General features: G+C 45.4%; 1 protein-coding gene across 1 annotated transcript in view; it reads left to right on the top strand.

Annotated features, from left to right (window-relative positions):
- The first annotated feature begins 219 nt into the window (after window positions 1-219).
- SESN2 (sestrin 2) overlaps window positions 220-12,428 on the top strand; it is a 37,966-nt gene continuing 25,757 nt past the window's right edge. Inside the window, exon 1 of the mRNA XM_085647683.1 lies at window positions 220-421. Within this exon, the coding sequence (XP_085503809.1) occupies window positions 299-421 (123 nt within the window). The 5' untranslated portion in view covers window positions 220-298. The remainder of the gene's footprint in view (window positions 422-12,428) is intronic.

Raw genomic sequence — 12,428 nt, 5'->3', positions numbered from 1 at the left:
TACTACAGTGGGACAGCGGTTACTCAGGTAATCGTTTGAAAGAATCAATGAAACTACATACCCCATAATTCTGTGGTGCTTTGATTGACAAACCTAGACGTCAGAGACAAGGGGGGAGGTTCAAGTCAGTGGTTTCTGTTGTCACCGTCTCTGATTGGTGAAGTACGCTTGCTTCTCTATTTTTGATTGGTGAAACATCCAGCACACGTCACAATCCACTTGCAGCCGTATAAGCAGCTGTTGCGGCCCAAGTCTTTGGAGAGAGTCGCGGTCTGAAGTAGAGATCGGAGCCGGAGACATGGAGCTGCTTCCCAGCCGCGTAGGCCCTTTGCTACCCCTTCCGTCCGCCGAGTGCGGCGGTACGCCCAGTCTGCTGTGCAGAGAGTCTGGGGGAGACCAGTATTTCCGGGCGAGGGAGCAGGTAAGATACGGGGGATGTTCGCTTAGCCGAGTATCAGGGGAGGGGAGGGGAGGGGAGGGGAGGGGCGGGGCGGCGGCTATCAACAGGGTTACCAATTTCCGCATTTTGAAAAGCGTGAATGGCTACTTAACACCCCTCTCCCTATAGAGTAAGGACTAGGGCTAAATATCTTCCTTCAGATGGGGAACAAGACTACCCCCCTTTTGAGTTGAACACTAGACCTCGAAACCTTTCTGAGCCACATACTGTTCCTAATTCGACATTAGCCCAACCCTACTTTTCATCAGCCCTGCTTTGCATCATCATCATCCCAGAAGAAATGCATTTGAAACCCTTCCATCTTGCCCCACCGCAACCTTCATCGATCTTAAGCCTCTGTGCTCCGGTCAATTAGGGTACCTATCCATTGCATATAAGTGGCCTCAACGTTAGCCCCAACTTCATAGGTGAGACCTCATGCTACCTTTGAAATAAAACAAATCGTGTGTACCCCAAAAACAGCGGAGATGTAGACGGGGGGTTTTGAAGGGACACGAAGTGTGAACATTATATTCGTGTCCTGTTCTGAGTAACTTGGAGAATTTGTTTGCCTATGGACGTTCTCCATTATTGGGGCTGCCCTGTGAGTGGGGGCCATTAAATGGACATGGTTGTTTTGCGGGCCACGGTGCATTGGCTAATTTGTTAAGTGTTTAAATAAGCCGGTCTACTGCGAGGCATGCAGTGAGTGGTACATCATATAGGTAAACTGAGTAAATAGTACTTCTGTGCAGATACCTAACATATCGTCGCCCTTTGGCTTACGTCTGCACCGGAACACCAGATTGCATATCGGAGACATCATTTGTCTGCTGCAGATATGCCTTTACTTTGGTGCTTCCAAACCCTTAGGTCCTGTGATGGTCGCTTGTTATTCGTGGGTATTCCAGAAACTTCCGCAGCTTCCCTCACTCGCACGGACATGTCCAGACAACCCCTTGGCACCATGGGAGCCTGGCTTGTGGGGGCGCAGACATGCGCTGTTAAGAACACGCCCATTCGTGGCTGGGAAGGTGACTACAGGGCAGAAGGCAGCAGCCGAAGAGCAGTTACTTATCTCATTGTGTCTCATGGGAGCAGCGTTTGTGCTGGACGAACACTACCAGAGAATGCCCTCTATTCTGGTTTTAGCAGTATTCACTTTCCCCCTAAATAGTTCTCTTGATAGTCGGGGAATAAGGTAGGCACCGCCAGGAAGATGAAATGCCTCTCCGGAAACCGTTATGAATTATATGGTCCTGGTGATTGGCAGGGTTGTCGTTTCAACATAAAACCTTGGCAACAGGCTTTTAAATGGTAGTATTTAAGAATATTCGGGGTTCCCAAATGGGTGCGTCTGTCTTTGGGTTCTTCTTGAATTGCTCCGTATGATAATGTCCCTGAAGATTCTTTTTGGCACTGTTTTTAAGCTTTACCTCCTCCATCGGAAGCCTGGATTGTCTGTTCATGTCCTTTCGTTGAATCTCTCGTCAACTCCTGGAAGTCTATTATGTTATGTCGATTTGTATAGTAAGTGCACTATCACCCCTGAAGGTATCCATGCTCCGGTGTTAAAGTGAGGTGTCCCTCCATCTTACTTTATGCTCCTAGAGCGCCCATGAAGTTCGTGGCCTTTAAATTCGCATTAGCCCACAAATGAGTGTCTCTGATGAAGTCAACCACCCTACTCCTACATTTCATTACTCCAATCTATATAATACACCTACCTTCTAATAATTGCATCATGTCTCTTGCTATCAGTGTCTAACAGAATACAAAGCTTTAGTGCATAAACAAACAACTGAATGGATGTGTATAAAAGGATTATGTATAATGAACTGGTGTATATACAACTCTTACATTATTCTTGTCAAAGATGTTGAGGCTGAATGTATCTCATACTGCCTTAATATAGATCATCTTTTCATTTTAATGGACTTCTCAGAAATGCTGTGTATTTACGCCCTTATAGTGATCTTTTGGTTTAAGTGCTAACCTTCCTTTTTGTTTAAATCGCCCTACCTTTCATTTCCTCTTAAAGTTTCTGAGTTGGAGATCAACGGATAAGCTGGGGGTAGTCACACGATGTCCATTTCATGCTTGTACATTTGTGGTGGTGTTAGGCCAAACTATGAGGCAGGGTTGAGAAAATTATGATGCAAGAGAAGACCGCTTATTCGACGCAATGCAGCACATTTTGTGATGGTATTACTTTGTTACTTTTACACTATCTGAGCATTGGTTGCACGTAATTAGCACCAGTTTAACACTTAAATAGCAATAAGCAACAAAGGTTGCCAGTTGAGCTTTTCAAAGGGCCTTCCACTACACAGCAACATGCATCACTGTTTTTTACTAACTTTTGAACGGTTTGATCCAGAAACAACAAAAAATTATTACAATCTGCAAATAATACAGCAGATGACGGATTATGTGGCACATCTACAAGTCTATAGCCTAGTTAAGAGATGGGCTAACATGCAAGCTCCACTTCGTATTGGGCCTCTTTCCCCCAGCCATCATAATAGGACTGAACTATAACGTGTCTATATGGTGCTGCTTACCCTTAATATACGGACCAATAACTCGTCATCTAGGACAATTTTACGAATAATCACATACACACACTTAGTGCTACTCTGCAAACTTTAATTCCATGTTGTCACAGTAGAAATTAAATGGATACCAACCTGCGCATGTCTCCTTTTGGTTACCAGAACCCTTCCCACATTTACTTCTTACGCTATTCGACCAAATTATTGTACTGTGATATAGCCCTGTACTTTATCGTGCAATGACATCTCAGTGAACTGTGCTCCCTCTGCCTTTACATTGACTGGTATTCATGAATTGGAGGCGACGCTACATATGTTTGGGGGTTTTCACCGCACCCTATTTTCGCTGTGTCATGTCGGCTTTTCGCAAGATGACGGTGTGAAGAAAAGCGATCACTTGTGACACATAGATATTGTCATGTCTGTAAATGCGGGGACAGGTTGTTTCGACGAAGTTTAAGACTCAATTCATACCTGCCAACACTTCCGAACAAAAAAGTGGAGGGTTTTGAAAACCAATCGTGGGAATATCTTTTTTCTATTGACTGGTAATGAAGCAGAGGCAATTTTAAGCGAGTATACCTGAATTAAACCACACTTGTGCCAATTTAGAGTTCGAAAATTGTGATCTCCTGTCTGAACCGGGTCTCGTATGTTTGCTAGTCTGGTGCAAGAGGCGACCGGCGCTTGTTGCATCAACAAAGGGAGTGATTGCATTGCTGGGCCCGTCGCAGGTGTGACGTCATGGCCCTCTCCGAGCCTCAGGCAGTCCTTCGCCTTCCGCCGAGCCCCCACTCCTATTTATAAGTCACTGCCTTCTCCAGCGATCTCTGCAGAGTGAAATCCAATGGCCGTCTTACATCAGAAACCGGTTTCTGATGCAAGGCAGCCTGCCTGGCCAGCAATAAGGAGGGCATGTTGAGTAGAGACGAGACTGCCAGTTAACAGGCACTGTTTTTTTTTTTTTTATATATATAGAGCGCGAACTAGACCCGAGACATCGGGTATCAGAGCGCTTTACTTTACATGAACACAAGTATCTCAGGCGCGCGGTAATACAGTCACGTGTAAATATTGTGCCAATAATGTTGTATTTTGAGTGTATATGTTCTAGAGTATTCTAGGGCAAGAAACTGTTGTTTGGGGTAGTTAGAAGTACAGAATAAGTGAACGGTTTGAGAGCCAGTGATCCCAACGCAGTGTTTCGGCGGGAATACAGTCGAAATATATATGTAGTACTTAATCTTTAAAAACAAATGTACCACATTTTGACTCTGCTCTGCGCCTAGGACCTCGAGCGTCACAGTTAAGCTGCATTTCTAAAGTGTTGGAAGAATGGTTAATTTATGCCCTCCCCTGGTTTTTGTTTTCGTGTTGGTATCACTGTCCAGTAAATTGAGAACTTGTTCAACCTCGCGTTTATAATCTAGATTGGATTTTGGGCATTGGAGCCAGAGGCTAAATGTAATCCAATTAATAAGTGGGATTGGAGGCGTATTTGACTGGGCAGCTGTGTGTGCTAGGAAGCTGGATGAATCTCCGTTGCATCAGCTCCCAACCACGCCCCTTCCACCGCGCTCTGTTACGGGAGGGAGTCTGCTAGTTTATGACCACTGATGGTTAAAGGAGCATGAAGTGGATGGTAGGTTGGCGCAATGTAGGAAGTCATGTACTTTTTGGTTAGGGTCTTGGGCTATGTTAAGGTCCCTACTCCTAGAATGTCATTGAAATGTACTTTCTAGTTGTGCCCTGTTCAGTTGCTTGCTCTTAGTAATGGACCCCTGGGGGACACGTTCTTGGTTCGGTTCGGGCATATGTTTTTTTTTTTCTTTTCTCTTCATTTGCCAGTGCAGTGGTCAGTTATGTTTCGATGGCATGCACAGCTGAAATAAGGGGTTCATGGGTTGTTTTGTCCTTCCGGGACAACTTAGTAGGTCAGCTTACGGTAACAACAACGAGCCCTGCTGGTCACAGACTCTGTCCGGTGGAGATCAAGGGGCTCCGTAGGGCAGTCGCGCTGTACTTGTGGTTCAAGAGGTGAAGATATCTTGTGTACTGACTTCAAGGACTGCCTGCGCTAACCCGAGTTGCTATCCTTCAGTGAGTTGTAGCTGGTGCATGTGAGGGTAACCCTCAATAACTCGACAAGCTTTTGCTCTTTAATGGACACAGAAATTTAAGTTTCCTCCGTGTTCGCCTGACCTATCGTCTGGGCATCCCCATGGTTCACAAGAGGCTGATCTTTCCGGCACTAGTTTCTCCTTGACCAGGGTTGGTCGTTGATCAGCTTTTGGCCTTGGCTCAATGGTACATAGTGTCCAGCGTTTCTCTAACTGGAGACTAAAGTGGGCGCCATGCCAGACGCATGCGGGCTGGACCTGCCTGTGAACACTGACTTGGGAATGTGAGCGTGAGGTGGCTGGGCAGGTTCGGCTTCCGAGTCACCTGGGGGCACGTGAAAGCACGCGTGTTGTCCTTGTTCAATTAAATGCAGAGGCATAAAGTTCCAAGGACTTGGCTCGCCCCGACACGCCCACACTCCTAGCCCCCCAGTGCAGTCCTGCTTCAGCCACATGAGTCCTCCCCTTTTTTCTTTTTCCCCATTGCCCCCTCATAGACTTTATAATTCTGTTGTAAGGCCCACACGATTCTTCTTCATCGTTGATGGCTTGCTGCCCACAGCCGTGACTTTTGTAAACTGCAGCGTTAAATCCTGCCGGGACCAACCATTCCGCTTTTCGCCATTTGAAATGGTGGCATTCGGCCCGCGCGTTCTTTTCTGCTCTGAGGCCCCAGGAATGGAATCGGGCATTTGAACCAAGGTAACCTCACGGCAGACTTGGCGCATGCCCGTCTAGTTGGTTCAGCCCACGGCAGAGCTGTGTGATCATTGGCTGGAGCAGCGTCGGCTGTTCGCACTTGTGCGCCCTGTGCCAATCATGGGCCCTTTCTGCCATGTTGCCAAGTCAGCGGCTTGCCCTGCTGCCAGATGTCAGCGACGCGGCGGCTGGCCAGGGTGCCGACTCAGCAGCCTCGGCCCTTATCTTGGCTGACAGGGTTGTTGGAGGGTGGACAAAAGGTCGGGCAGGAAGGAAGGTGCATCAAGGAAGGTCTGGGAATGGGGAAGCGGGTGTTTTCTCGATCCATACGTTGGAGAGCTCCGTGAATGTCTGCGAGCCTTCATCCTGTCGCTTAAGACAATCGGGGAGATAGTCTTATGCGACAGGATGAAGGCTTGTGTGTGTGGGTTTAATCTTCAGAAGAGTTAAGCCAAAAGCAACAGGAAAGCCCCGAAACACTTGCATACTTCGTCCCTGCACGGTCGTACGAATAAGGTACGGCCATCAATTCAGTAACGCTTCTCTTGCCTTGTGGTAGATGCAGTTCATGATGTATTTGAAGTACAGAGTGTCTGCCGTCCTTTTAGGCGCAACCATTGCTCGCATGTGTTGGTGTGTTTTTGGAGTTTTATCGATCTTAAGCAGAAAGTATGGGTTCTTAACGCTGCCTGTAAATGTGAAGCACCTCTGCAAGCGAAAACGGGGTCAACTCATGGCAGGTCAAACACATAACTCTTGGAGGAGCCAAACAGTCGAGGGGAGGGAGGACTCTGCCAGCAAGTCGGTAGCAATATCCATTGCATTCTGGCAGATGCAGTTCAGTGTTTTTAACGTACACTCCAGTAAGAAAGTGTTTGCTAGCAGTTTTTTACCTGTGCTCAACTGATCACGCTGTGAGCTGCTTGTCATGTGTGGGCCTGTCGCCATTTACTTGACTGTTTATTCTTAGCCATCTTCTCCAAAGAATAGAAATGTGAATCAAGCTTTCATACAAATGTTCACTGTGATTACTCTGTACTTGCTGCTCTCAGATGGTCCGAAGTCAAGAGACCTTGGGGATTGGTCCTGATGTCCCCTCTGGTGATTGAGCCTTCTTTTAAATATTAGATCCTTCCCCCAAGCACCCACTGGGGATAACCGTGCCAGAGCAAGGTCGGCTTGATAGTATTTTTCTCTGAGACCTGGTTTCTGGAATGCTGTAATCTTGGTTTTCATGTAACCATTCCACGAGTGTTCAAGGTCCTCCAGTACGACGGAATAGGAAGAAGGGGTGCAGTAGCCATTATTTTCTGTAAGTCCCTTGTCTTAGAGATAAATGGAGAATGTACTGGAGCCGTGTCAGAAATGCTCGTATGTAGTTTGCATTTGACTCCTCTACCTTCCTTCCCCTGATAATTGGTTTATTGTCCTCCCGGCTCAAAGTAGGTTTATATGATTATGCTTCTTGATCTCCCTTAAGTATTATATTATAGTCGGAGTAGCTCGGTTTGAGACAAAGAACATTTGCACAGAAAACAAGGGCATACTTTGGATCTGTGCTATTTTTAGGTGACAGCATACTCTGCTAAAGACCTCTTGGAGACATTCAGAGAGCTACCCTTGGAATGCATTCCACCCCTTGCTTACCATTGGCTTTGTGCTTACCCTTGGCTTTGTGGTTTGTAAATCACATTTTCTGGCTTTCTATTTGCTGGCTTTGTTTTAGGTTGTCCAGCTCCAGTTTGTCCCTGCCAGGAAGCAAAGCCTTTTCATTCTACTTCTATTCTTCCTCCATTGCTCCTTTCAGTAACCAGTTCTGTAAATCGTATTCTTATCTTGTCACATTTGTTGTGCATTTAAAGGAGGAGGTCAAATGCCATGCTCAAGTCTTCAAGGGAGCTTGGTGTTTACTTTTCTTTCTCTGACTTCAAAGTAAGAGGATTTGTAGCAATCTTGCTGGTTACTGGGAGTAAATTATTATTTTTTTTTTTTTCTGTTTTCTACCACATAACATTTAAATGGACTGTGTAAGTATTTCAAAATAAATCCGAATTAGGGAAGCACGAATTGATGCACAGTTTTTGTCACTACATCACTGCAGTCCGCACCACTAAAATCTAAGCTGCTCTGCGCGCCTGCACTCTACTATGCACTATCCACTCTAATCTGTTGCTGCACTCTGCCGCTACAGTCTACACCTCACACTACTGCACTCTGCATCACTGCATTCTATACCAATGCACTCTGCGGCACTATAGCCTACACTGCACTCTACTATGCAGCACTCTATGTACGTCACTGCATTGTACACCGCTGTACTCAACACCACTATACTTTGCACCAGTCCATTCTAGGCCCCTCCACTGTACGACACTCTGCGAGACTCCATTATATGCCTCTCCAATCTACTACACTTTACTCCACTACACTGTACTCCACACCAGTAACTTTTAGCTATGCTGAACAGCAGCTACGCTGGTGTACAACATGGCTAAAACACAATGGGATGGGTAATATCTTTTGCTTAGGCGATCTATTGGTTTTTCCAATACTCATTTTTAAAAGTGTTTTGCAAGCCTACCAGCGTCGCAGGTAGGACAGACCTCCTCCCAGACACCAGCCTGATTAATTTTCTATTATCTAACTCTCCAGTGAAAGCAGGAGCAGAATTTGAATATTGATTGGTCTGAAAAGAAAGTGAAGTAAAGCTAGCATGGAGGTTGCCCATGCGCTTTATTAACAGCTGTATGTTATTTCATGTGGCATGCAGTCACTTCCCCTTTTAGTTGAAGCCATTTCTATTGCAATCTCAAACGAGTGACTGAGGAACCTTTTGGTGAATTGGGAAGGGGGCTACACCAGCAAAGCCTCATAATAGTTTACTGTGGAGTTAATGAGGTGGGGGGTTCGTCTCAGCAGATGGACGAAAGCCTAGAAGTATTTAGAAACCGTCTGATGAGCTACTCTGTGAAGGTAATTAAACATAATGTTAGGACAGATAAAAAACACTGTCAGTGAGCCCAGAGATTTATTTACAGTTGTTAATTACTGATCATCCTTCTAAGTTACTAACCGGTTTCTCCCACTTAAACCCTTTGTGATAATTCTCTATCATCTGTGGCATGTGCAGCTCTCGATGTGCTGCCTCTGAATTCTGTGTTAGGAGGGATATATATTCTTGCTTATGTCAGAGGTTCCAAACTACTGTTGTCCCATCAATATATTTAGGACATTTTCCCTGTCCATGAAGAACATCTTTCATCTGCTATTTACATATTATTATAGTCTTAAGTGTCTGATCACTTTAAGAAAGTAGTGGAAACACCTATGTTGAAGAGTAAACCGGGATTAGACTCAAAGGACCCTAAAAACTTCAAATTTTCATCCCCAATACCTTTTATGGCCAAAATGGTGGAAAAACATTTGGTGGCCTGGTTGTCAATTTCTTGGAGAACAAAATGATCATGAACCGGCATCAGGCAGGTTTTTGGTCTAAACACCTTTAGTATCCTTTCTTGACTAATACAAGGACTTTGGGAGAAAGAACTGGTGCAGGGGGGTTCTACTTTGAGATCTTTCTGCAGCCTTTGACACAGTCCATCATGGATTGTTGTTCGGTGATCTTGTGGTAATCAAAAGCCAGAATTTAGCCTGGTTTCTCTCTTCCCTGAAGAACACACCCCAGTCTGTGGCGAAGTCAGCAGTTGGAGCACTCCATTGGTCAGTATGATCTCTATCTAGTGAGCCAAGGCTTGCTAAATCCCCTGCCTCCTTTGAGCAACTTAAGTAGACCATATGGGTTTATTACCTTTTCCTATGTCAATGGCAATTTCTTCTTCTTCTTTTCCTCCGGAATTGGGAGCAGCTTCCATTCCGATACCATGGTAGAGAACACCTTTTTATAGGGTTCCTAATAATGCGTTGGGAAAACGTCAATGCCTTCAAAATCTGGCTGGGAGAACTGTTAGAAGATTAAAGCAATATGAGCATGTCTCAGTAGCTGATAAACGTGGGCTGATTGCCCATAGCAAAGGGGGGACCCTGCCAGCTACCGTCCTATTAGTCTCATAGACGCTGGACAGAAGTTGGTTGGTAGGGTTCTCCTGGAGAGGGTCCTCTCATGGGCGGATGAAAATAACATTATCTCACAGTTCCAGGCGGGCTTCAGGGCCTGAACAAGCACGATTGACCAGGCATTTAGGCTGGCGCTTCTACATTGGAAGGTGGTTACCATTGGCAAGGGCGGTCTTTATTTGGCATTCATTGACCTGAAGACCGCCTTTGACTTGGTCCCCCGTAACCGCCTATGGCTGGTTTTGCAGGAGATGGGGATTCCCCCACCCATTTTGAACCTCCTGGTCCGCATGCATGATGGTAATTATGCTCGCATCAGATGGGGGTCGCAGGAGCTATAAACTGCAAAAATCCCGGTGAATAGAGGGGTCCGCCAAGGATGTGTACTGGCTCCCACTCTTCACGCTATTTGTGAACGTTGTAGTTTCTTTTTTGCTTGAAGTTAATGCGGACGCCCCGGTCCTGGCGGGTGATTAAGTCCCCGCCCTACTCTTTGCGGACGATACGTTGTTAGTATCTCAAACTCCGGCAGGATTACAGAAGTTGTTGGACCGCTTTTCTCTGTTTTGTAAGCTGAGGGGCCTTGCCATCAACACTTCTAAAACTAATTTTCTTTATTTTAAACCGAGTAAATCGTCTGGATCTACTTTGATTCTCGACGGGATGCCACTAGAGCGTGTCAAAGTTTGATTACTTGGGGATTAGAATCTCCGATAAATTTAAATGGCAGCCTCACATAGATAAAATGGCGTTCAATCACAAGCGAGTAGTAGGAGTATTGGGGAGGGAACTTCGTGCCTCTACCACCAAGCCCATTGCTCCTGCTCTGGATATCTTTGCTGCAAAAGCTGTAGGTAGCGCCCTTTGTGGTGCAGAACTCTGGGGTTTTGGTTGTGTAGACATGCTAGCTACTTCAGAAAACAAGTTTTTAGGGAGCTTGTATCGCTCCCGAGGGGCACTCCAACCAAGCCACTCTTGTGATTTGGGTCAGCGTTCTATTAAAGACCTAGCCACTCTGCGTCCTCTTTTATATTGGGCGCGGTTATGGCGTACTCCAGAGCTCTCCAGATACGCTGACGGCTTAAGAGAGGTTATGAATCTCCAAGGAGCTCACAAAATTGGATGGCTAGTTAACCTAAAGAAGCTTCTTTTTGCAATAGGCCTTGCAACTGCTTGGGAGTCTGGGGCCCTGTTATCTAAGGCAGAAATTAAGAGAGCTTTTTGGGCATGGGTTGATAACCAAGAGCAGAGGGACCTAAATCAAGGCAGGTTGACTGAGGCATAAGTCTACGCCCCGCCTGGAGCCTTATCTAGATTTTATTACGAAGCCCAGGGATAGATCCCTTTTTATTCAGTTTAGGATGGGCACCCTCCCTCTTCGTGATCGCACTAGTTAAGTGGAAGCCTCCGTATCAAACCCCAGTGGATTGTCCAAATTGCTTAGTTGTCACTGAAAATATTCCCCACCTTCTTTTAGCATGCCCAGCCTATTCGAAACCTAGACTGAAATGGTTAAAACCTGTGTCTGCAGCTTGGAATTAGGGACCACTCTGTTGCACTTAGAATACTTAAGGCTGACGTTAGTACAACCTCAGTGTGCGGAGTGGCTAAATTCCTAAGTTGGGCGTGGTTGATTAGGCGGAAGGCTATGTGATGAATTTCTATTAAATCCTTTTTATTATTAACAAAGCTGTTAAAGTTTAATACTGTTTTAAATTATTTATTGTAACAGAAAGGTCTTTAAATGACTTCTCTTTTTTTTAATGTTTTTTTTTATGAACTGTGTTCCAATCTGTAAATGTCCTTTTATGATATCAAATATCGAAATAAAGCTTTGTACTACTACTACCATAGCAAAGCAGTATGTTTAAGAGCCTAGCTGGTCAACAGATTCTTTTATAAAACACCATGGCAAAGCCAATAGGTGTTGCCTTTGGGAACTACTGGTTTTGCCAGTGGACTTCAACCATGATGTACAGCATTGGGGAGAAAAACGTGACACTTTTTTTTTTTCTTCGCGTTCTCCTCTTCGTTACCAGTCTGTTGATACGTTAACTAAAAGGATCACACTTTTTATTTTATTTTTTTGTGGGAGTTCGAAGACTCCCAGGGATTCTGGTGGGGTTGGAAGCTACACAGTAATGTGGACTGAAGCAAGACGCTAGTGGGGACGAAGCAATACATACAGCATTGATGGGTGTTGCAAACTGGTGTAAAAGAGCAATCTGGACCTGGTGGTGAGAAGCAGACGGGCGAGAAACCAACGTCGGAGGTAGTAGGGGGTTATGCACACCACTGAGAGAGGAACACTAAGGGTAGCAAGGGAGGGAAAAGTACTCGAGGGTGACGACTGGAAAACGCACGTGCTCTGTAGTGTGCTTCAACAAGAAAAAAGTTGTTGGAATATCAAGCAGTGGAAGAACATAAGTAGTATCAGAGCTCCAGAGGAGGGATGAACGCACAGAGGAAGGACATCCCATACAATCCAGCAAATAAAAAAAACAGCAAATAAGGGACCAAGCCAAACTAGTGGTAAGTAAT

Source organism: Triturus cristatus, chromosome 3_2 (genome assembly GCF_964204655.1).
Source record: "Triturus cristatus chromosome 3_2, aTriCri1.1, whole genome shotgun sequence".
NCBI classification, from domain to species: domain Eukaryota; kingdom Metazoa; phylum Chordata; class Amphibia; order Caudata; family Salamandridae; genus Triturus; species Triturus cristatus.
This window is presented reverse-complemented; position numbering and strand designations above follow the sequence as displayed.